Source organism: Diceros bicornis, chromosome 18 (genome assembly GCF_020826845.1).
Source record: "Diceros bicornis minor isolate mBicDic1 chromosome 18, mDicBic1.mat.cur, whole genome shotgun sequence".
NCBI classification, from domain to species: domain Eukaryota; kingdom Metazoa; phylum Chordata; class Mammalia; order Perissodactyla; family Rhinocerotidae; genus Diceros; species Diceros bicornis.
In genome coordinates this window covers 62,311,362-62,336,466 of record NC_080757.1, presented here as the reverse complement: position 1 = coordinate 62,336,466, position 25,105 = coordinate 62,311,362, and the positions used below count along the sequence as shown (strand labels likewise).

General features: G+C 54.7%; 1 protein-coding gene and 1 long non-coding RNA gene across 8 annotated transcripts in view; one reads left to right on the top strand and one right to left on the bottom strand.

The window, feature by feature from the left end:
- TBCD (tubulin folding cofactor D) overlaps positions 1-25,105 on the bottom strand; it is a 203,592-nt gene that overhangs the window by 5,619 nt on the left and 172,868 nt on the right. For 6 of the 7 annotated variants that reach the window (XM_058561973.1, XM_058561974.1, XM_058561978.1 and 3 more), the window contains 12 exons: positions 24,979-25,060; positions 22,606-22,724; positions 20,653-20,744; positions 19,798-19,938; positions 15,627-15,710; positions 14,910-15,068; positions 14,693-14,831; positions 12,402-12,523; positions 9,664-9,741; positions 4,167-4,256; positions 3,487-3,574; positions 2,017-2,126 (listed from right to left, as the gene is read on the bottom strand). In XM_058561973.1, coding sequence (XP_058417956.1) covers positions 2,017-2,126; positions 3,487-3,574; positions 4,167-4,256; positions 9,664-9,741; positions 12,402-12,523; positions 14,693-14,831; positions 14,910-15,068; positions 15,627-15,710; positions 19,798-19,938; positions 20,653-20,744; positions 22,606-22,724; positions 24,979-25,060 — 1,304 coding nt within the window. Of the gene's footprint in view, positions 1-2,016; positions 2,127-3,486; positions 3,575-4,166; positions 4,257-6,466; positions 6,687-9,663; positions 9,742-12,401; positions 12,524-14,692; positions 14,832-14,909; positions 15,069-15,626; positions 15,711-19,797; positions 19,939-20,652; positions 20,745-22,605; positions 22,725-24,978; positions 25,061-25,105 lie in introns of those variants that run through there. The other variant, XM_058561977.1, reaches the window with a different exon arrangement.
- LOC131417904 (uncharacterized) lies at positions 3,826-18,862 on the top strand. Its single transcript, XR_009222774.1, has 3 exons — positions 3,826-4,281; positions 4,863-5,004; positions 18,726-18,862. It is a non-coding gene; the product is annotated as an uncharacterized LOC131417904 (long non-coding RNA).

The following is a 25,105-nucleotide window of genomic DNA, read 5'->3' as shown; positions in this document are numbered from 1 at the left end:
GGAAAGACCCCTCTCCACCTCAACACTGAGAGGGAGGACCCTGGGACCCCACTGGGGGAGATGGTTTCAGGCCTCTCTTCACTGTCCTTTTTCAAGCTGAATCTTTTAGAACCTGATTTAGAATGTGCCTCCATGTTTTCATAGAGTTGACAACACAACAGAAAAATGTGTCATCAGTACAGCACTTTAAACTGCCACTCTCTCGACAGACGTAGAGGACAGGCCCTGAGGATGGATGGGTCAGGTCAGCTGGACCCTCAGCCCTGAGGATGGGGACAGGTCAGGTCAGCTGGACCCTCAGCCCTGAGGATGCATGGGGTCAGGTCAGGTCAGCTGGATCCTCAGCCCTGAGGATGTATGGGGTCAGGTCAGTGTTCCAGCTGTTCACAGCGAGTGGAGACATCCACGTCTTCTGAGACCACATTTCCTGATCTGGAGCTTTCATCGTGGGCCCCACGAAGATGTTCACCAGGACTCACTCCTCCTCGAGATTAAACGTGTCCCTAGAAAAGCTTGACAAAGCCCTGAAACCAGAAAGCCCTTTTCCGTCCTTCGAGGCCACAGTCTCTCACATCTGAGCAGGGGAGCCAGGCCATCGGGCCAGGGCCAGGAGCTGCAGCTGTGCATGAGCTTTATGGAAAGCTCAGCCCTTTTAGGAACATGGCTATTTTGAGGAAAGGATGACTGTATCATGCATGCCCTCCCTGTTTAAGCAGAGTGCACTGACCCTAACACAACTGGGTACTATCAGTCTGGGATCAGCACGAAGGCCTCTTACCATTGGTGTCTGAATGGGCCACTGCCTGACCTCTCTGAGCTTCCAACCTGTCTCCAAAATGGGGGATGAGGAGAGTGGTCACCTTGTAGGCATAGAGGCGTGTGTGTGAGTGCATGCACATGAGTGTGTGCACTTGGAAGAACACATGGATATGCGTGTGTGCGTGCACGTGAGTGTGTGCAGTGCCTGGAACATAAGAGCATCCCTCACGTGTCTGCCACTGTCTCACTTACTGTTTTGTGCTGCTCGTGGGACCTGCGCTGACAGGCTCTACCTGTTGTGCTTCTTGATACCGTCCATGTGTCTTTCTCCACCAGCCCCCTCCCGACCCCCACTCAACACATGTCCTTCAAACTTGCTGTCCAAATCCAGCAGAAGCCAAGAAGCCAGCAGACACTTCAGGAAATTATGCCTAAAATAAACTTCGAGACCCAACTTTGTCTCAAAGGACCCCAGAGAAGCTAATGGCCCTGGTGGCCCCGGGAAGGACCTGGCCATCTGGGGATAGGGAAGAGAAGAAAACTTGTTCTTCCTGTTTCCTTCCATCCTTTTTGATTTTTTAACATGTCCACATGTGGCCTCTTCCACCAAGACTGAGCAAAGGCCCGAGGACCCTCCCCTGGGGCGAGTCTGGGCGTGGCGGCAGCTGCTGCAGCCACTCAATGCCCTTCTGCGCCCTTGGGGCCGTGGCTGACATGTGGCACACTCCGCCGAGGGATAAACTGCCTCCCTCGCTGCACACTTCACTGCATTGGTGACGCCACAGTTCAGGGGCAGAAGATGCCATTCCCCAGAGTGACCTCCACCCCAATGACAGCAGAAACGGTGCACCAGCTCCCATGGGCACCCAGAGCCGGCCATGTTATTAGTTAATGAAAAAGCAGCCCACAAAGAAATAACAAATTAGCCTCTCACCAATCAGTGGGAAGAACAACCCATCTTTCACTTACAAAAAAATTATATTTGGGAGAAAAATAATTTCACTTTGAAAATTTTCCCACCTGAACACCCCAGGAGGCGGCCCCTCCCCTCCCTGTGTCCCGCCTGCCCAGCCCCTCTCCAGGCATGAGGAAGTGAGCCTGTACTACAGAAACACGGACAGGGGAGGCAAGAAGAGATTCGGTTACAACCACTGTAGCCTCCTCGGAGGACCCAGAGCTGAGGCCGCAATGGAAGGCTGCAACTGATGGCTTAGCTGACGCGTGTCCCAGGATAATAGGAAGGGGCCTGCCACTCACCAGGCCGTGCTGCTGAGCACAGCCATGACCTCGTCCAGGACGTCCATGCCCACAACGCTGCTGTAGGTAAGCACCATCTCATACACTTGGCTGGCCGTGGTCTTCCGGATCTGGACAGGACGAGCGCATGCATGGGAGGGGAAGGCCCGAGACACACAAAGCAGAGCCAACTGGACTCTGTCTAGGGAGCAGGGACACGGGGCCGGGCAGGACCCCAGTACCCTAGGACTCTGGAGTCCAACTAAAACCTGAAAGACGTGTCCAGTGCAGATTGTTCAAAGGAGGGAGCTGACCTGGATCCTAACTCAAGAGACCTTGGCCACACTGGACGTGGAACCACAACCAGACGAGGCGCGTTCCACATGGGCCACCTCGTTCTCTGCTGTCCCTGTGGCAGCCTTATTAGGAACAAGCTGGACAGCCTCAAACAGGCTAGGCCATATCGTCATGGTTGAAATGCCTCACTGAAACCTGCTCCTCATCAGAGAAGCACCCTCAGTTGCTTTCTTCTCTAGTTGTGCCTGCAGCAACAATCCACAGAGTGTCTGGTCTCAGTCCCCAGGCCACTCCAGGGCTCCTGAGGCGGCAGGTGAGAGTGGCCTGAGAACCTGCACTTCTGATAGTCAGGGTGGGGGTGCTGCGGCTGGTCCCTGAACCCAGTTTGAGAACCACTGTATTAAGTGAAACGTTACTCTCACCTTTTAGGAAAATGTCATGTGGGTTATTTGGAGAGTATTCTTTCAGCCAGAGGGGAACAGAATTTCTAGGAAACCTGACCCCTGGGTGGAGTGGGGGTTTGGGGTGAAGGCCTTGCCCCGAGGTGTGGGTTGAGCCACTTCAGCCTGGGGTCTTCCAGGAGCCCCCAACCACGGCCCAGGACCTCGACGGTGTGAGACTCCCACCCAGGATCCCAGTGCAGCCCCATCACCTAAGCCAGGGTCCCCACCGGGGTCCAGGGGTGGTGGCGGACAAACTGTGGGCAGGGTGGGGAGGGGCAGAGCCGGGAGGGGATCAGGGGTCAGAGGTTGGCAGTCCCACCAGTGCAGGGCACTCACTGAGTGTCCTTCCGCTTCCCTAGCACCCAGGCTCATGGACTTGGGCCTCCAGGGGTGCGTGCGGACCTTGGCCCAGGAGGACGCAGGCTGCGCCGCGCTCAGGAGCCGCTTCCGTGAACCAAGATAAGTCACACTGCCCCTCGAAGGGCGCCCATGTGGGCAGAACACCCCGCCCGCTCATGACAGGTCCTGTCCCCACCAGGGCCCCAGCCCCTACCCAGCGTCCACTCCAGAGCCAGCCACCCGCCCACAGCCAGGGAGCACCTAGCCCTGACCCGGCACCAGCTTCCCAGAACCAGAGCCATGGAGTGGGTCATGATGCGTGACCACAGTGTCACCGTGGGGAAGTCCAAGGATGGGCCCGCTGGAACCCTGGCCAGCAGCCGGCTGTTAGGCCAACCACACGGCCACTCACCATGGGGAATGGGTGGCAGAGCAGAAGGAACAGCTGCAGGAGGACCTTTCTCCTGACGTCCCCCGGGAACTGCACCATCCCGCAGAACCTGCAGGGACCACAGGTGAGCGCCAGGTGAGTGGCACCAGCCTGCTGCCAGGATGCCCAGCGGGGGGAGCAGACATCCCAGACCCTTGCCTGACCAGGTGCCCACGGGCACAAGTGGACGGGAGGCTGCCAGAGCCCCGCAGGTGCTGCGTGCTGACCCAGCCTCAGGGCCCTACAGAGCAGTGCAGATGTGCGGTCGGGCCCGGGGCCCCGCTTCAGTGTCCACTGTCACTCTGCCGAGTGGAGGCACCTGGAACAACACGGCCAGATCTCCAGTATCAGGAATCAGGTCTGTTTCTATGAAAACCTGCCTCATGAGAGGACAGCCTGACAAAATGCACATCCCCCTTTCCAGGAGGCTGTCGTGAGCCTCCCCCAACAGGCCCATGTCCACGGGGTCATCACCAAGGCCACAGGGTGGTCAGGGCAGGGCTCCCTGCTCTGGGGGACGTGGCTGGGCTGCCTCGGCTGTCACTGGGACTGTTCTCAACTGATGGCAACCCCCACGACATGATGCAGCCTCGTGACTCTGACTCCGCTTCTCTCCCCCGAGCCCCTCCCTGTACCGTCTCCGCAGGTAACCCAAAACTCACACCCCGATGCTGGACCGCAGCTTCTGGACATCTTTGGACTTCTTGATTTCTTCCTTACAAAGCGCAAGCAGCCTCACACAGAAGGGATGGCTGGAAGGAAGGCACATCGTCAGAGGTGAGCTCTCAGGGAGCAAGTGCAGCTCATGACACACAGCTGCCACCAGATGACCAGAGGGCCACATCCCTCGGGGACGCTGTGCCAGGTCACGTTAGCCAGTTCCTTTACAAGTGCAGTGGAGAACGGACACCCCTCAGACCACCTTCCTTCCCCGTGCCTCCCCGTCCTCAGGGCCCCTCCACAGGAGGGCAGGCCGACTCCTGGCGCGGCCAGGACGGGAGCAGGTCCACCCTCGTGCCAGCACCAGCGGGAGCACCTGCACACTATGTGCTGTGACCCAGCAGGCTCGACCCAAGATCAAGGGAGAGGACACCCCACCCCCAGGTCCCAGAGGATCAGGGAGCAACCGGAGGGGGCAAGTGCAGACACAGCAGAGGCTGAGTGGTCAGTGAGCTGAGGTAAACGTGGGGCCAGGGCAGCTAAGGCCAGTGAGGGTCCCACTGAGATGGAGACACTCCTCTTCTGCGGTGCTGCAGCCAGGGATCCACTGCCCCCTTGCCCCACGCCAGGTCTGGATGTGCCACATGGGCTGAGACATGTAGGTCCAAGTAACCCTATGGCTCCTTCTTCCCCATCAGCTGGCTGGAGGCTGCCCAGGCAACCTTACAATATAGTTGGGGGCAGAGCCTCGTCTCACTGGGCCCCTGGGTGAAGGCAACAGGACGGACCTCCCCCAGCGAGCAGGAAGTGGCCACCATGCTAGGCCACCGCTATGTCAGGGTCGGTGTGGACAGTAGCTCCCCCAACCAAAAATGGTCCCAGGGAAACTCTCCTGTCCTCTTAGATAAAGTGGACCTCAGCCTCTCTCCACCCCCTGGCACCACCGTCCACTCCCCACCCACTGGCACCACCAACCTCTCAACCCTGCCTGCCCCTCCAGGTCCTCACTGTCACTCAGAGCTGTCAGTGTCCCTCTCTGGTCCCCACCCCTCCCTGAACCCAACTTCCCCCCACAGCTCATTGAAATGCTTGTCAAGGATCAAATGACCACTGTGTCACTGAGGGCCATGGTCACTGCTATCCTCAGCCTATGTGACGACTCGGTACACACCATCGACAGCCCTGCTGTGGCAGTGCCGAGCTCTTCCAACTCTGCCTGCTTCCTAGTGGCTTTGCTGTCTCCTCTGCTCACCATCCTCCTAACAGTAGGGCACCCCAGTTTCCATCAGGGCCCTTCTCGATCTACACCCCTCCCCTGGTCACCTGTCTATACCCACTCCCTTGATGACCTCATGAGTTCACATAACATCCATTCTCTGAGGACTTTCCACTGAGTTCCAGCCTTGAAAGTCCATCTCCTCTGGACAAGATCTAATAAGCATCTCAAACCAAACATTTCTGCTATGGACTGAATGTTTGTGTCCCCCAAAATTCATATGTTGAAGCCATGACCCCTGATGTGAAGGTATTAGGAGGTGGGGCCTGGGGAGGCGATTAGGTCCTGTGGAGCCCCGTGATGGCATTAGTGCCCTCATAAGAGAGACACAGAGATGCTCTCTCTGCCATGTGAGGACGCGGCGAGAAGGCGGCCGCCTGCACACTAGGAACCAAATCGGCCAGCACCTGATGCTGGACTTCCAGCCTCAGGACTGTGAGGGATTGATCTCTGTCGCTCAAGCCACCCAGTCTGTAGTGTTTTGCTGTAGCAGCCCGACCGGGCTAGGACAGTCTTCCAGCTGGACTTCCAGACGTCTCTGGTCCACACCTGTTTCATCCAGTCTTCCTGTCTCGAGGAGCACCTCCACCCTCCACCTGCTAGTCCAAGAAGCTGCGGTCATCCTCAGCTGCCTCAGCCCCTCACACCACGTCTGATCTGCCAGTAGACCTGCTGGTCTGCATCAACACGCATCTAGGGCCGGCCACTCTCCTCTGCCACCATCTCCCCAGAGTGACGGCACCGCCTTCCCTGGACCCTGAGACTGCTCTCTGCCTACCTCAGCTCCAAGAGAGGAGCTGGCACTCGGGGCTCCTCAGAACCGGGAGGCCACACGACTCTCCAGAGGAAGCTGAGCAATGCTGTTTTCAGCCTCCAGCAGTGACAAGACCCAAAGCTTGGTCCTGATCAAGGTGTGGACCCAACAAACCTGGAAGGCTGCCCCCAGGGAGAGAGGGGATGAGGCGTGCACCAGCCTCTCATGGGCTGTGGCCACCTGGACAGTCCAGAGACCCCCACGGGGCGAACGTGGGTCAGGGAGGTTCAAGATTGCCACCGCCCCCTCAATGCCTGGAAAAGACCCTCACCTGCTTTTACAGATGACTTACAAATGCAGCATCCAGACAAATGAGAACACACACACCACATGCTGTCGCAACTACAGAAATTCCACATGAGTACTGCAGACCAGAACACACAGGACGACGGCAGAACTGCGTCCAGGAGGGCAGAAGAAAGGTCAGAGGGACTGGAAGGAAGAAAGTGGGACAACATCTGAAAAAATCCAAAACCCAGAAGTAAGAACTGCACAAATAAATGGGCAGTGGATCAGAAATGTCTTAAGAAAGAATCAGCAGATGGGGGAGAGAGAGAGAGGAGAAAGAGTGGGAGGTGTGGAGGGTTGAGGACGGAGTGGGGAGGGGCCGTGGTGGTTTGCATTGCAAGTCCTAGAACTGGGAGGGCAAAGTGGAACAGGGTCTAAGCTGAAGAGATAATGATGGTAAGAATTTTCTAGAACAAATGAAAACAAACGAAGCCACAGATTCAAGTTCAACAAATTCCTGGTCAGATATATATAGGGAGAGAATTGACACATTTGAGTGACAACTACAGGAAAACCTTAGGAGGAGGCAGGCAAACCCAGACAACTCCCGTGGGGTGCAGTCAGACCCCAGACTCACAGGGGACTTCTCAAAGCAAGGAGACAAGTCAGAAGGAAGTGGAAAGATATTCTTCAAGTCCCGAAATAAAACAGCTGCCTAGAATTCTGTAGCCTCTGAAAATAAAATAAAATCAGAAAGCACTGCCACCAGCAGACCTCACTGGAGGAAATTCTAAAGGATGTTCTTTAGGCAGAAAGAATACGATCCCAGATGAGGTGGGGGACAAGACGCAGGAGGTAATGAGGGAAAAGAAAGTAGTAAAAACGTGTTTAACTTAAAACAAACACTAACTGCACAAAACAGCAATAAGTGAAAATATAAATGTAATAGAATACTTGACAATGATGTCCTGCCACCGCAGGGAAGTACACAGGACGCGTCCTAACACTCTTGGTGTTGTCCAGGAAGAGGACAAAATGCTGAAAATGAACTCCGAGGAGGTGACCTGGTGGGGAGCAGAAAAGAGGACAAAGTCCCAGTCAAGCACGTGAAGGAGATGGAAATGACCCCGTTAACGGACAGAATGGAGGAGGAGGAATGGGAGAGGGGCCGGCAGGGCCAGGAGAGCCCACGCACGCGGACATAGACCCAGTGGTCACGTGGGACATGATGAACGGTCCCGTGAAAAGATAGGCTTCAGCCAGTGTGCACAGATCTACTGACTGCTCACAGGAGACGCCCAGACACAGACACGTGCAGAGGGAACGCGGAGAACAGGAAAGGAGAGAAGTCAGAAGCAGCTGGTGCAGCCGCACAAATGAATACGCGACAGACCGGGTGTGCGAGGCACAGAGTCCCACCAGGAATGAAGGCCCTTTACCGACAAGATTCACCCTGAGTCTGTGTGCGCCAAGATGTAAAACCTGAAAATACATAACGCAAACACTGACAAAACTACAGAGAAATGAAGAGAGCTATATTCATAGCAGGAGATACTTTCTCCCACCATCTTATTTTGAAATTTTCAAAGCACAGAAACATGTTAAGATCTTAAACAGAATGTTTAGCAAGCCAAGTTATGCACTAAAGGGTCCCACAGCCAGGTGGGCATAGCCCACAAATGCTGCTCTGACATTAGGTATAAGAAAGTCAGTGTGATGCACCATCAGCAACTTGAGAGAAGAAATGCTTTGATGTTATCAGGTTAAAAAAGTATTGGAGCGGGGGCTGGCCCAGTGGCATAGTGGTTAAGTTCTCATGCTCCGCTGTGCTCGCCTGGGGTTTGCAAGTTCAAATCCGGGCATGAACCAACGCAACACTCATCAAGCCATGCTGTGGCGGCGTCCCACATACAAAGTAGAGGAACATGGGCACAGATGTTAGCTCAGGGCCAATCCTCCTCACCGAAAAAAAAAGCATTGGGGAGTCTCAGCAAAGATGGAGTAACAGGGACTAGGTTCACGCCCCACTTGAACCAACTAAAAACCAAACTCACAAGACAGCAAATGGCCAAGGACAGCAACCACTGAGGCAGGGGAGGCAAGTGAGGTGAGCCTGCAACTGCCTGGCTTCCTGCCCACGCAGGGGGCGCGAGGGGACCTGGGCACCTGAGTCTGCAGTTCGCTCCGTCTGCAGGGCACAACACCAGAGGGGAGGGGGCTTCCCAGGGCCCCAAGGATTCACCTGAGCCCTGGTCAGCGCATGAGCACAAGGACACTGCCCCAGGCTGGGGACAGAACCACCCAGGAAGATGACAGGAAGACCCCTGCTTAGCACACACACTGACTGTTACACCAGCCGAGTGGAAAGCTCGGAAATCTAGCCCCAGCCAGCAGAGACCTTAGTAGTGGGAGAAAATTAACGCAAGAAAAATGCCACTCTGGCCCACCTGATACAGTTTAAAAACTGTTTTCAAATCACTGAAACATGCCCACAGGGAAGCTCAAGCCCACCCACGGGGGACAGTGAGGTCCAACAGAAATCATCGGCACACAAGAAACAAGAAAACGTGGCCCTGACGAGATAAACCAGCCGCTGAGACCTGGGACGTGGGTGCTCACGGACAAGGAGGCTGACGCGGGCAGCAACGTGTCCCTGTGCTCGGGCAGCCGAGAAAGCCCGAACACAGCGGACATGGGAAACAGTCTTTTGACCCACTCCCCACACCCACATCCAGCCAGCCTCGCCACGGCCCCACCATGTCCCACTCTGTCCTTAGTGGGCTCCCAAGTCCTCCTCTCACAAAAGTGCCCGATCCATCACTGCAACAGTCACAGGCCCTCTGCAATCCCCCATCCCCATCCACCATCTAGTCCACCGTCCACAACTGCCCTGACCATTGGGGCCCTGGCAGGTGGGACACCTCACCTGCTCAGGCCCATTTCCCACCTGGATGGCAGGCAGGTGCCACAACAGGAGCCCCCACCCACCCAGCCCAGCCTCTCGTGGGGCAGCCAATGCTTCCTGACGGCATTTCCAATGTGTATAAAAACTGACCCTGAACCCACTGGAAAATTATCTCCTAGATTCTCATCTCTGGATCTGATCACTTTTCCTTTAAAAGGTGAGCTACAAGGCTTAACCAGTAAAGCAGCACTGAAAGGGAAAAAAATAAACTCTTACTTCTCCTCCGTGGTGAAGATGTCGAAGCACCCATTGGCCAGCATCTGGTCCAGTGTCTTCAGCAGCGGCACAGAGACCCTGAGTGAAGAAGAGGAGCCGTGAGAGACCAGGGGCCAAACAGGAGACGGAGGGAGGGCTGGGCAAGTGGAGAGGCAAGGGCTCTGAGGGGAAATGGCAGTCAATGTCCACTGTCCCGAGGCTGTACAATCCCAGGGAAAGTCCGGCAGGACGTTCTGTAGAAACGACAAGCTGATTCTAAATTTAAGTGGAAATGCAGAGGATCTAGAAAAGCCCAAACAACTATGGGAGAAAGAACAGAGCAGGAGGGCTAACACCACCTGAGGTCAAAGCCACAGTGGAGTTCCAGTGGTCAGAGCAGGGTGGTCCAGAACGTAGATCAAAAAACAGAAAAGAGCCCAGAAAAGAGCCTGAATAGAGCAACTGGACATCCACAGGCAGAACCACAAACGGTCTGGACGTCCACACGCAGAACCACAAACGGCGCTGGATGTCCACACGCAGAACCACAAACGGCGCTGGACATCCACACGCAGAACCACAAACGGTCTGGATGTCCACCCGCAGAACCACAAAGGGTCTGGATGTCCACACACAGAACCACAAACGGACATGGATCCGTTCCTTGCATCACATACTAACCCAAACTAGTGGATTGGTTAGAAACTAACCCAAAATGGACCTTAGGTTTAATATAAAACCTAAAACTATAAAACTTCTAGAAGAAAACAAGAGAAAATCTTTGTGACCTTGAGTTAGGCAAAGATTACTTAGATATGACACAAAAAGCACAATCCATAAAAGAACAAGCAGATAAACTGGAGTTCATCACATTTGCTCTGTGAAAAGATGAAAGAGAAGCCACAGACTAAGAAAATATTTGCAAATCACATGGCTGACAAAGGATTTGTCCAGTACATGTTAGAAAACCTCACAACTCAGCAGTGAGGAAAAAGCCACCCCCAGTTAACAAATAGGCAGAAGACCTGGACAGACACCTCACCAGGGGTGCTCTCCAGATGGCCCACGAGCCCCGAGAAGATGCTCCCCATCCTCAGTGGGGAGAGAAATGAGCCCACGCCCGCAAAACAACTAAGATTAAAGACAGACCACATCAGCCTGTGAGGATGTGGCCCTGGTTCTCTGAGACCCTATGAGCAGGAAGGTAAAATGGTACAACCACCATGGAAGACGGCTGGGCGGTTTTTCAACAGGTTAAATATTCACCTACCATATGACCAGCCAGTCCACTCCTCAGGATCCACCAAGGGGAAAGGAAAGATGTGTCCAGACCGACTTGCACATGGACGCTCACCACAGCTCATCTGTGACTGCCTCACACTGCAGACAGCCCAGATGCCACCAAGAGATGAGCAAAGAGTGCAGTAACCACACAAGAGAACACAACTCAGCCTATGAACAAGTGTGCAGTAACCACGCAACAGAACACAACTCAGCCTACAAACAAAGTGTGCAGTAACCATGCAACAGAACACAACTCAGCATTAAAAGGTGACTCTAGGGGCCGGCCCGGTGGCGCAAGCGGTTAAGTGCGCGCGCTCCGCTGCGGCGGCCCGGGGTTCGCTGGTTCGGATCCCGGGCGCGCACCGACGCACTGCTTGGTAAGCCATGCTGTGGCGGCGTCCCATATAAAGTGGAGGAAGATGGGCACCAATGTTAGCCCAGGGCCGTCTTTCTCAGCAAAAAAAGAGAGGAGGATTGGCGGATGTTAGCTCAGGGCTGATCTCCTCACAAAAAAAAAAAAAAAAAAAAAAGGTGACTCTAAGTATGCTGGACCCAAGGAGCCAGATACACAAAGGGTACTCACGGCATGATTCCATTTAAATAAAATTCTAGAAAGTGCCACCTAAGTTATAGTGACAGTATGAAGACCAGCAGCTGCCTTGGGGCTGGGGATCCGTGAGGAGTGGGGGGCTTGGGAGGGGCCAGAGGGAACGTTTGGGGTGATGGATGTGTTCGGGGCCTTGACTGTGGTGATGGTTCACGGGTGTTGACATGAGTCAAAATCTATCAAACTGCACAGGTCACGTGCATCTCACTGCCGTCACTCCTCCACGGAAGGAGCTCCTATTCATTGAGAGCTGCCTCTCTGCTTCCTACGGCCAGGACGGCTGCCAAGGGCCTGCGTGAGGGGACCCTCGGCCATGCCACTGCAAGGGGCCTGGCTGCCCCGGGACAACCAAGAACTGAGTCCAGGAACAACCCCTCTGGGGGCTGTGGGAAACATCCCTGATTCTGAGGTCAGGGCCTGTGCAGTCTACACCCCACTTTCATGGAAAAGCAGTTACCAAAACACTGGCGCAAAAATGTTCAGAACCCAGGTCTCGTTTCTCACCATGATGTTCCCACCCTGGCACGCTACTAACGCCCCTGCTCAGTGGTCGTGGTCATGTCAGCATGTGTGGACCAGGGTCCACCTTGGGGAGCACACAGGCAAGGGCCGCACTTCCCTCCGGGCTCACAGCCCATCACCTTCACTTCTGATGTACAAAAACCCTAATTCCACCAGCCCAAAGGGCAGGCTAGGAGGGCCCAGGGGGTGATGGGCCAGCCCGAGACCCATGTGCTTGGGCACACCCTCACCTGGCCATGTCCATGTTCCTCACCTGTGTCTCCCCCACCTGTCCCTTAAAATCCTGGTGAGAACAAACGAGACCCTGGGGGTCTGAGAAACCATCATGAAGAGCACCACCGCTTACCTGTCGTTCAGAAGGTTGTCCTCAAAGACTTGCAGAAGGGTCCCGCCAAAGCCCTCCAGGGCCTGCGGGTCGTCCTGAATTCCCTTCATGTATTCAAAGAGACTCTGCGTCGAGCACCGGACCTGCAGGACGGAGACGCTTCTCGTAACGGCGACAAGACCCTGTTCCCCTCGCGCCTGCCCTGGGCTTGGCCGCAGTAACAGACTCAAAGGTCTGCTACTAGCTGAGAGGACGGAGCAACAGTGTGAGGATCCTGCCATCGCCCGGCCAGACGGGGCACGAGCACAGAGCCACAGTGCAAACCCCTGAAACGGACACGCTTCTCTGGAGGCAGCGACACAACCCAAGCTCTCACACGCTGTCGCTCAACTTGCCAGAATGACCCCTGAGCCAACCGTGGAGGAGACTATCCGTGGGAAGAGGTCACCAGAGCCTGGCATTGACAGCAACCAGATGCTCTGAGACCTTCCTGTTCCAAACTCAGCTGCAGATCCCTGAGGCGCTGCTGGGCTCAGACCCCCCCGACAGGCACCACACAAACAAGCAGAGGAACCGTCACGGGAGCTGGGCCTGGGCAGACTGGAGGCTTCGCAGACCCCACACAGAGAGACCCACGTGGACACGGACACAGACACGGAGGCAGCCAAAAGCAGGGAGTAGCAGGGATCCAGGGTGTCCCTGAAGCTGGACACCAGCAGCTTCAAGCTGGCAAGAAAGAGAAGGGGCGTCCAAGACTCCAGCTCTGACCAAGCCCACAGCCTGCCCAGTGTCTGGGGGCTGACCACAGCTTCTGGCAGGAGCGACAGCAAACTGTGTGGAGGCAGCTTCCCCCAGGTTAATACCAACACCATCACCCAGGCAAACACCTGAGACAGCGAGTCACTGCAAACGGTTAGCAGAAGTGAGGATGCAGGTGCAGACCAGACACTGTGATACAAGACACAGAACACAGGAGAATGCATCTATTAATCTTTAAAACAAAAATGTAATTACAAAGATGAGCCTACAATGAAAAAGCACGAGAAAAAGATTCAGGACAAAGTAAATGTTTGGTAATAAAAAATAAAATTACTGAAACCAAAAACTCAAAACCGGATTACACAAAGCTGCAGAAACTTGTAGTGACTGGAAGAGAAGTCTCAAGAACAGAGCGGACCGGATGTGAAGGGAGACACGAGAACACAGAAGACACGTGGAGGAAACATGGAGCCCAGGAGGAGGAGGGTCATGGATCCTCCAAAAGTGATGAAAACGACGAACCCCAACAGGACCGTGCTGACCTACTGGAGCAAGACTGCAGGACATAAGAGCAGAGACAACCCTGAGAACAGCCAAAGGGAAGCAGAACAGGAGCAGTGAGGCATAGCAGCCACTCGCAGCAGCGACAAGGGACTGGAGCAGCGGGGGGAGCCTCGGACGAGAATTCTGCCCCCACAAATCATCTCCCGAGAACAAGAACCCATCAGTGAAAACTAGAGGCATTCACCCCGAGGAGCTTAAAGGGAAAGTGCAGGAAATTTAAACAGATGCCATCTCCATGGAAAACAGGGAAGGGCCAGCCCCCCAGCAGGAATGTTCTCCAACAGGAACGTCTGCCAGTGAGTGGGGCCGAGAAGAAGCAGATGCACCCCCATGATGGTGCACACGACAACTTTTCAAGGGTCCGATTTACAGTGTGTGAGGGAACGTGGGACGCCAAGCCAGCAGAGAGGTGAGGACAGAGTAAGGAAACGCAAGCAGCAAACAAAAACTTATCCAAAAAGAACCCCGGAAAGAGAGTCAAAGCAGCGGCTGGCGGACCGAGTCCAAATGTGATGGTGACACACGGACTGTACGAGTTGTGTGTGGCAGAAGAGGGGACAAGACAGCTGACGCTGAGACCGTTGACACCACAACGGTGCTGGGAAACAGAAGTTCATTGTAACATCTTCGTACTTCTGTGCGTGTCAGATCTTCCTAAATGGAAAGTCCCACTACTCAGTTTCCCACTGAAGACGTCAGTCCTCTCTCATCAGAGGAAACACCTCAGGGACCCTGCCTGGGAGGGCAAAGCCAGGGGCAGGAGCTGGACCCTTGACCCCCTCGACTCCAAAGCAAACATTCCCGAGACAGAACCAGCAGAAGGAAGGAGACAGCAGACCCCCAGCACGCACTTCCCACACCCCTAGCTCCCACCCAGAGAACACCAGACACCGCCATGCCATGGAACTTCCCACACTGCCCCAGCTCCCAGCAGACCCCCACACAGAGCTGCTCTCCTCAAGAAGAGACCAGGCCAGATGCTTCCTCACCGTGGACTCCGTCAAGCCGCCCACGGACACAGCCAGCCCCAGCAGGACGTGGTAGCGATAGGCGGGCAGCCCCAGGAGACGGGTGATGCGAGGGAAGGCCTGGGATGGCGCGTTCCAGTTCACAGAGGCCACGTCGGACCTGCAAGAGGGCGAACAGGCAAGCTGGAAGGGCCATGGCCCCCACCCCTGAGACCCGGGGACACACAGAGCTCCAAACCTGGGAAAGAGCTCCTGCAGGTCTCCTCGGTGGGGCAGGTGCGGGATGGGAGGGCCATCAGAGTGTAGCAGTGCCATGAACACATGGGCAGCATGCGCACGGACCCGGTCGATCTTCTCACTCGCCTGCTGGGCCACGCAGCACATGACCCGCTCACAGCTGCAAACCAAGAGTGCAGGCTGTCAGCTCAGCACAGCAGCCACCAGGGCTGCAGGTCAGGACCCCACTCCCCAGCTGATATGACACCCAAGGTCTCGGGTGGAAGCAGTAAGGACAGACAGGGCTCTGGGGTGGGCAGCGGGTGGTGATGGGACCTCAGGGGCTGGGGAGGTAGAGAAGGATGGGGATAAGAAGAGGGGGCAGAGGGGGCTGGGGGGGGATGGGCTAAGGACAGGAGACTGTCTCCACCAAGGCCTCAGTGACATCGGCAGCAGAGGGCAGGACCCTAGGCAAGCGTGGTGCCCGAGGCAGCCCTGGTCCAAGGAACCACTGGGTGGGGATGGCCAGTCCCCCGTGGGAGCAGGTGCTCAGGCGCAGGAGCCCTAGGCCAAGCAGCAGCCCCTGGCCTGGCCCCCCCAGGCTGGCTGTCCTCCAACAGGCCTGAGCCCCAGGGAGGCGCCAGTTGGGGCGGGAGGCCTGGTCAGGAGCTGCAGGCTGTGGCGTCAGGAGGGAGGGAGGGCCAGGGCAGAGTCTCCCACGCGGGGAGGTCACACTCACACACGGGCCTCGAGCAGCTCCGGCTGGTCCCTCCCCAGCAGCAGCGTCAGGTCCATCAGACTGGTCATGGCGGCCTCACGGACCCTGCGGGGGACGAGGGGCGATGAGGAGCCGGCCTCCCACCCCAGGCGCACGTGGCCCATCAGCCACACTCAGATCTTGGAGATTGTGAAAATCACACTTCAGTGGGAAACGTCTAAGCAACAATTCAGGTATCTGGCAGCCTTTCCTCAGGGAGCGTTTTCTCGAGTGGTTACGTACAACAAAGACGCGTGTGACACCTGCGGAGAGACGCCAGGTCCCAGCATACTCTGCCTCAAGGGCACACGCGGAAACAGCACTGATTTTCTCATGAACCTTTAAATGCAAATACACCCACTCTACACGTTTCTCGCTGGATCCCGTTGGTAGAGCAGCTCTCGTTTGCTGCTGCCTGCATCCCGCCAGGTCAGGACATCTCCCCACTCTGAACACACTTGCTCCACGTCAGCTCACATTCAAGGAAACAACGCTCATACAATTAGAAAACCTGAGCCCACACTGTTCCGGGCCCAACTCCACAGGGACAGCAGCACTGTAAACCTGGGACAAGTGCACCCGGCCTGGGCAGGACACAGCCGGACAACGGGAACCACAGGCACTGCCCCGTGTCGCCAGGGCCAGCAGGTCCCACAGGCCCGGACACCAACATTCCTGCCAACGAGTGAAGGCCGTGCACCAGAGAGACAGCCTGCGCTGCTTGGATGAGAGGGTGGGCTCGGACAGAGACCCGGGCCCTGGGAGGCCCGGTGGGAGAAGCCGCGTGCAGGGGTGGGGCTGCTTGGACACAGGCTGATGGGAGCCGATCAAGCTCAGGCACCAGGCTGGGCCACCAACCAGCCGCAGCTCAGAACACGACACCCACGACCGTGGGGAGGGGCCAGGGAGCAGGCAGGGCATGGAAGGTGGGACGACAGAGTGCTCCCGTGGAAGCCCAGCTCTCACGGGGAAGGCTGGGGAGCGGGACACAGAGGAGGGGCCCTCGCCAGCTCCTGATGGGCAAGCACAGGGTGAGCTGGGAGGAGACAGGTGCAGAAGAAAGAGTCTGGGGTCCAAGCCCAGGAGGCCCCTCCTCGGGCCGTGGGCACAGCAGCCCAGGGTGTGGACAGGAGTGAGGGGGACTCCAGCCCAGGGGGGCATGAGGTGACCGCCCACACAACATGGGCTTGATGTTGCTGCAAGGAAATCCCACTCCCACAACCCACAGACTCCACGATATGAACTCACCATTTCCGGATTTAGTAAAAAATTACCAGCCCGGTGGCACAAGCAGTTGGGTGCGCGCACTCCGCTGCGGCGGCCCGGGTTCACCGGTTCAGATCCCGGGTGCGCACCAACGCACCGCTTGTCGGGCCATGCTGTGGTGGCATCCCATATAAAGTAGAGGAAGATGAGCATGGATGTTAGCCCAGGGCCAGTCTTCCTCAGCAAAAAGAGGAGTATTGGCAGATGTTAGCTCAGGGCCGATCTTCCTCACACACACACAAAAAAATTACAAGGAATGTTAAAAAAAAAAAAAGAAAAGAAAAGAAAAAAAGACCAAGTGCTAAAACAGAGAGAGCAGATGACACAGACAGACCCAAGACGACATGACGTTGGAGCGAATGTGCAGTCTTGACGGCAACCCCGAGGAACACGCTGAAGAACAGTAGAGGAGGAGGGAAACAAGTGAAAAAGATGGAGACTCTCCACAGGTGACTGGAGCCTCTAAGAGGCCCCAGCACTGCAGGACCCAGACTCACTCTGAATCCACGGAGGGCAGGAGGAGCCCCTCCGACACCACAGCCACAGCACAGCCTGAGCCCCTGGGTTGACGGTGGAGCTGGAGGTGATGGCCAGGGGGCTTCCCCTCTGTTTCATTTTTCCTCTGCTCTAGGGCAGCCACAGCAATGCAGAAACACCAGTGAAAACCCACTGTCCTGGCTTGAACTGTGAGGCAGAGTCTGGGACAACCAGGGACACCGAGAGCAAAGGGGGTCCCCTAAAGGGGCGCGCCCCAGAAGGGGACCCCACGTCCACGTGGGAGCACGCCCCACATCTCCATCAGGACACGGCCGACTGGACAGAACGTGAGCGGCCACCCACATCAGGCGAGGCAGAGATGGTGGCTCTGTGTTCAGAGCAGGTCTGCTGCCTGCTGAAAGCCACCAGCAGCTTCCGGAAAAATGACACGGGCCAGAATCTCCACAACAAAACCCTCCCTGTATCCAGGACCTGCTCCAAAACCACTCGCCACACAAAGAACCAGGAAGAGCGGCCCACTGTCTAGGGCAGATGAGCGAGCCCTTGCTGGGTCAGACCGCTGTCACCAACACAGCCCCCAAGAGGTGCTGCCCCACCGAGACAGGGCAGCAAAGGGGTCACGTGGCTGCACTGCAGCTGCACCCGGAGAGCCAGCAACCGATCTCAGGACGGCCTCTCCGAGGACATGGGGCTGGAGAGGCGTGTGGCGCCCCTCGAGAGCCCCCCACGCCTGGGACGAGGACCACAGGGTTCTGATGAGACCCCAGTGAACCCTGCCCGAGTCCCTGCAGACACATGCGCGGTCCCCCAAATACCATCGGGACGAGTGGAGGAAGGCGAGTAGCCGGCAGGGCAGGGGACACTCCTGACGGTGAAAAGGCAGGATGCGCAGCAGACACAGACCCAGCGGGAGATTTTACTAACAAAAATACAACACGAAATTAGAGTTTTATCAGAGGAACTTAATAGCATTGTGGAGATTAAATAAAGGAAAGAGCCAATGAAGCTGAACCTAAATTAATAGAATTCACACAACTGAAGAGAGAAAAACTTTGAAAAAATATAGGGCTTCAGGATTTGTGGGACATCATGAAGAGGTCTTACCGGGTGACAGGATATCAGAGTGAGATAAGAGACAAGAAAATATCTAGGGAAATAGGGGCCAAAACTTGCCAAATATGAGACAACATATCCATTCATTTCTTTTTTCTTTTAAGTTTTAACATAAAGCTTAACTTCTTTTTCCATCCTCCAAATAAAAAAATGAACTACTTCTACTCTATGTGAGTCACACCTTTTTCTGTGCTCTTCCCACAGTAAGGTGTCCTCTGACGACCCATCCACAGAGACCCTGAGAGAGAACACGAACGAGAACACTCATCCACAACAACAGCCACTTGGTCTCTTATTTACAGTAAACAGAAAAGTATTATGAAATCTTGGAAAGAAGACAACTGCCCATATGAGAGTAAAGAATGAACACAAGCCGGCCTCCGGCCACAAGCATGGCTGGAGTCAGCAGCCTCACTCAGCTCAGCAGAGGGTTGGCTATTTAGAACTTCCCCAGGTAGATCACAACCGAAGGGCTTCTCCCAGACCCTTGAGGTCTGGTTTCCATCAGGTGGGACTGATGCAGCTGAGGCCCTGGAAAATCAGCCACAGCACGATCCCCAGGGCCCATCTCTGCCCTTCTCCAGAGCGGTTTGGGACCCCTCTCACTCTGGACAGCCAGCTGGGGCTTGGTTTGCATGAACTTCATTAAGTCAAAACTGGGGCTTCGGGGCTGGCCTGGTGGCCTAGTGGTTAAGTTGGCACGTTCTGCTTCGGCTGCCTGGGGTTCGCTGGGTCGGATCCTGGGCGCAGACCTACATACTGCTCATCAAGCCATGCTGAGGAGGCATCCCACATAGAAGAGCTACAACTCTACAACTATGACACACAACTGTGCACTGGGGCTTTGGAGAGAAAGAAAGGTAAAAGATGAAGATTGGCAACAGATGTTAGCACAGGGCCACTCTTCCTGGAAAAAAAAAAAAATATATATATATATATACACACACACATGTATAACAAAAAAAAACAAAACTGGGGCTTAGACGAGGGAGTCAGCACCATGTTCGTATTTCATGAAGTGACTGTTTTCTCAGTAAAGAGCAGAAACACACATGAGAGACTGAGCAGAGGCCGGGCAGCCAGAGGCTCTGCTGTCCTGAGAACGACGGCCCAGGCTGGATGGTGGCGGCAGGACAGCGAGTGGGAGACTGCCCAGGTAGAAGCAACACTGGACGTGGGCCACGGGCAGTGGCAGGAAATGCCCCAGCTCTAACCTGCGTGACACTCGCTGAGACACAGAGGGAGAGGGGCTGTGGGACTAAAGAACACGCCTTACCACGCCCCCACGTCCCCACGGCTGTCAGTGGTGTAGTCGCTCAGGCAGTCCAGCAGCGTGCAGTAAATCTGGGAAATGTTCTCCCTACACACAACTTCATCCGGGCTCCCTTCTGCTTTCACACCGACAGTCTGGCAGATCCTAAAATTAAACGTGTGTGAAATATAGCTAATGTCTGTGAATCCCATCCAATCTTTCCCGTATTTCACATCATGACGGCCGGATGTGCTTTTCCTGACAGGACACTCGGAACTGAACAATAACCTCAGAGGTGGTTCAGAATTCCACAGCTCCTTCTGCGCTGACATAATGCTGAATGACGCGCTTCTCCAAGATCACATTTTCTACTGCCTACAGTTTAAAAGGTGTGCAGGGAGACCATTTGTGGCTGGTCCCCTACCCTCCCCTCCTGGCAGATGGAGCTAACACAGCAGAGGAGGTACTTGCACAGGCTGGTCCTCTGACGTGCTTGTGGGGAGGGAAGGAGAGGGTGTCCTGACGTGTGCATTTGCGACAAGTCTCAGAGATCACCCTGCACGTGCTGACGGGGTCACTCCCCCTCCCTCGAGAGTGGCCCATGGAGCTGACGCTCATTCCCCAATCCTTGAGTGCTCCTAAAGTAAAGACGTCGTCACACTACAGGTTTAATATTCATTATAATTACAACAAATAAAACTTAATGAACCGGAAATGTTGACAATCCTCTGAAAAGAGAAGAAACTAGGAAACAAAAACTGATAGCGTTTGCATCTAAGTAGATTCATCATCTGAGACTGGGCTTCCAACACAAACCGACCATGAACATCCCTCAGTGTGCAGCTGCTGGCTTTTGGGAGGAAAACCAGTGGGACTCACCTAGCAATCGCCTTCAAGGCATCCCGCCTGGACTCGGCAAAGCTCAGGTCCTCGGGAGAAATGTGGGTGACGGCTCTTAAGCCTGCTAGAACCTGAAAAGCAATGACAAGTCATCAACAGAACCATCAACCGTAAGACAGACGCAATTCCCACGCAAGCAGAGATGTGGCCCCGTGCTGAGCTGCTCCCAGATGCAGTGCCGAGTGACTGGCAGCTCTCTGGGCCAGTCCAGCGCCCCAGTGCAGCCCAGGAAGAACACACAGCAGGGGGGTTGCCCTAGCCCTTCCACTGCTGGGTCCCCAAGCCCAGGTCATCTCTGCAGACGATGCCTCATCCTGGGCGAGACCCTGCACTCCAACACCAGCCATCCCCTCCTGTCCCATTGCTCAGGGCTGGATGGTTTGACAAATGGAGCAGCTGGCCCCTGGAAGTCCTGTTAGTTCTCAAAGGGCCCGTTCCATTCTAAAAGCCACATGTTTCAACTGGATAAACCCACAGTGAGTTTTAGACAGTCTGTCCTGACTCATTGGTACATAAGTCCGTCCTTGCTACAGATCCCAAGGCATCCTGGGCAGGAGGCAGCAACACAGGTGAGGGCATCTGAGAGGCAGGTTGGCAGGGCCGTGACTGACGTTCCAATCAAGGGAAAGGGGAGCATAAGAGTGTGGTGCACTGAGGCCGGGGGGGGTGCCAGGGTCAGGCTGGATGTGGCCGACCAGCAGGCCACGGGCACCCACTCTTCTAGGGAGCTCAGGACCCAAGTCAGGGTGTCAAGAGGGTGACAGATCACCCCTGAAAGGAGACAAGCCAAGGATGGCAGAGCTCAAGGCAACCACGTCTCAGGGCGAACCCAAGGAGACCAAGAAGGGCCAGGTAGGAGGGAGAAAGGGAGGTGGGAGGAGCACGTGGCTCACAGAGGAGGGGTGCCCCGACAACGAACAGCACCCCCAGGGGTTAGGACCCGAGAGCTGCCTCAGGCGCAGGCAACGGAGCGAGAGGAGCCACAAGCCCAGTTCTCACCGAGGCCAAAAACAAGCCCACACTGTTTCGGCCCTCGGCCTTCACAGGGGAGCAGGTGGCAGAGAAAACCTCCTTCAGCCTCTCAAGACGGAGACAGAGCGGGGCTGGCAGTGCCCAGGCAGAGCCCAAGGCAGGAGGAGAGCTCCCTGCCCAGGGCCCGGCTCCAGTGGGCTCTACAGTGCACACATTCAAAGTCTAGATCCCAAGACCCCAGGTCCACGGCGTTTCTGTCCAGGTAGAGCTCTGCCCGCTGCACTCTCCGCCCCAGGCCACCACAGCTGTGAGGGTGAGGCTCAGCACCCACAGGAAGCTGAACACCAACAGTCCTCTGTCCTCCTGAAGGCAAGCAGAGCCTCCTCAGGCCGGGACAGAGGCTCAGGGCCCTGCCGGACGCTGGGGAGAGGCAGGTCCAGGACAGCTCCCATCAGGGATGGGACGTGCTTCACAAGGAGGAATTCCTGGGATGTAAGGGACATTTGGGGCGAGGCCTCTGTGCAGACCCAGCACCCTTCAATCGTGGCCACAGGGCACAGCCGGCATCTCCAGATGAGGCTGGAGACATTCATTTCTGACAAAGAAAACACTGGATGACGGATCACAAACGCGTAAAGGCAAAAATGTGTTCCATAGAGGCAGGCGAGTCTCTCCCTCAAACACTACCCCCTCCTACAAACCAGACTCAGCTTTCTGGGTCTTTACTTTCACAGGAGGATGTTAACCAGGTGCTGTAAAGGACTGTTACTTTGGTTGGTCCCCATTCCCTTTCTCATGGCCACAGGTGCTGCTTTTCAGGAATTCCTCCCCAACAGCAAACACTGGATTTGTTAATGGTCTGACCACCTCCCGCCCCATGTGTGGTCTCACACAATGCCCCCTAACCTAACCCACGACCCCACACATGGACACCCCTCTTCCAGCTCAGATCAGCCTCACCTGCTGGAGCTTGCCTTTCAGAACGAAGCCTGGAAGGGCGCCCAAGGCTAGCGAGAAGCCACAGCGAGTCATCTCCTCTGGGCTCTGAAGTTCAGCGAGATACTGCTTTATCAGCTCCTCTGAAAAGAAGTAACAAGAAGCTGGCCCACACTGTCCATTACTGACAATACACACTCGTCACCTGTATTTCAGAAACACAAGCACAAGTGCTGGAAGAAGAGAGGGGCCACTTTAGGCTCCTGAAGCAGATGTATTTTCAAAGTGGTATAAATCAAAACAGACTTAAGAATTTTTATTCAGTGATTTTAAGGTTTTCATAAATAATTTTAATACATGATTTCACTCTTAGGAAAATAAATCTAAGAGAGTTTTAAGAATGGTCGCTATAGTCATAATTTTCGTTTTTTATTCACTAAGAACACAAAGGCTTATTGTGCAAACGACCCGTCCCTCAGTGGCGAGAGTGCTGCTGCAAGCCTGGGGGCAAACGTAGCTCCCGCTGATGGGCTCCACAGGACTGACGCGCGGTGGGAGTGTGGGGCTGCTCCCCGCAGATGCCCTCCGTGAGGCAGGAAAAGGGCAGAGGGCAGTGAGATCGGGCTTCATGAGAGCACAGCGGTGTGGAAATGGGTGCTTCCTCAGAGGGAAAAGCAAGTTGTCAGGAACAGGAGCAGAGGCTGAGAGGGAGAGCAGGCACAGGAAGGTCAGGGCGGGATTAAGGAATTCTAAGGAGGGAAGTGGAACAGCCAGATCTGTTCTTTAAAACGTGGCTGAGGAGGTGAAGGGAGGCTGGACACCTCTGATGTGTCCTACCTGCTGTCACCAAAGAGGTTCTTGTTATGACTGCTTAAATTTTAACAAACCATGACTTTTTTAACATGTGTACATGAAAACCTTAGTAATGTGCTCCCTAGACCCTCATATATTAGGATAGAAAAAAATAAAGCTGGAGTCCACGTGCACACATCCTAACGTGACATCTTGGGTGGAACTACAGATTGGTGGCAGCCAGAAAAAAGGCACCTCCATCCTCTTCACAATTCACTGAGTTTCAACATGTCAAAGGTTAATTTCAGAATCTCAAGTTTTTAATATTCAGTGTGACGTGATGTGGTCCTTTCTTCTCAGGCAAAAAGTAAAACACGACCTTATCATTCCAATTTTTAAAAATAGACTAAATACAGAATAACACTACTGTCTCTTTATGTAAAATTACGTTAGTAACGGGATACAGTAAAACATCGCTAATATGGAAAGTCTGTCAGAAGATCAAATTACAGAATATTTTGAAAAAAATCACAGAAAGTAGATTTAGACTACTTGCACACACGATTTCTATACACTTATTTAAAATAGCATTTCGTATACTTTTGAAGCAATTGTAATGTGTGTTCTATAAAATGATAGGAAGGAATGCCACAAGACAACCTAACGTGAGCATGAAGTTTTTTAATATAAAAAATAATACTCATGAACAGATCCTACAGACAGTATCATATGATGTATCAGATAAATTCCAGACAGAGGCGGTTCCAGAAAACCCAACTGATGTGGCGAGGCAGCTACACAGACACTGTTTTTGTAAAGAGGAAAAGAGCAAAATGTGTTAACACGTGAAAGACACTGGCCAGGAAAATGCTGCCATAGTGCCAATGAAAATTCTGAAAGCATATTTAACCATAAAATATAAAAGCCAATGAAGTGAGCAATGACATGAATAAAGACTCCAAGGAGAAAGCATGGGATCAGGAGGACCTGGCAAGACAGAAGCAGACAGCTCTGAGCTAACAGATGTAGGGGCCAGGGATCAGAAAAGAGTCACCACAACAAGGAAAATGAAGGAACCGGAGAACAGACACGAGGAACACAGGGGACAGATGGACAGAAACATGAGGAGGGACAAATGGAATGGGGAAGGCGTCTACATGGCAGACAGACAAGGAGCCCCCACGTGTAACTGGAACCTCCAAGCACAAAATGGGAAAGTTCACTTAAAAACCTAATTTAAGCAAACGTTGCTGAAAAAGAGTTGGTTTTACATAATTAACAGTAGCACCATGTCTAGGAAAGGCTACCGCAGTACAGCCAACACAGGACGTGGCCTAGCGAAGCTACTTGTTCAGAGTGAAAGAGAAGCTCCTCTGGATAGCTATGCAAAACCGGAGGATCCGAGAGGACAGCCAAGGGGTGACGCGTCCCTGCAGCCCCTCCACCCACCACCCACCCTCATCTCTGCTGACCGCCCAGCTCAGGTCCTGGCCACACTCTCCTGCCCGGCGCTCTCCCTGCCCAGACCCAGGTCCACACCGTGGCACCCGCAAACCCGAGCTTCCTGGAGGATCCCAGGGTCCGGTGCTCTGCGTGCCCACTCACCCTGCCAGGCGGGATCTGCCTCCCCAGGCTCCTCCATGCGGTACTCGCTGCAGAGAGCGGCCAGTGCCGAGACAGCCGCTTCCTAAAGCAAAGCAGAAGGTGAGGGCACCTGCTAATAAACTGAACA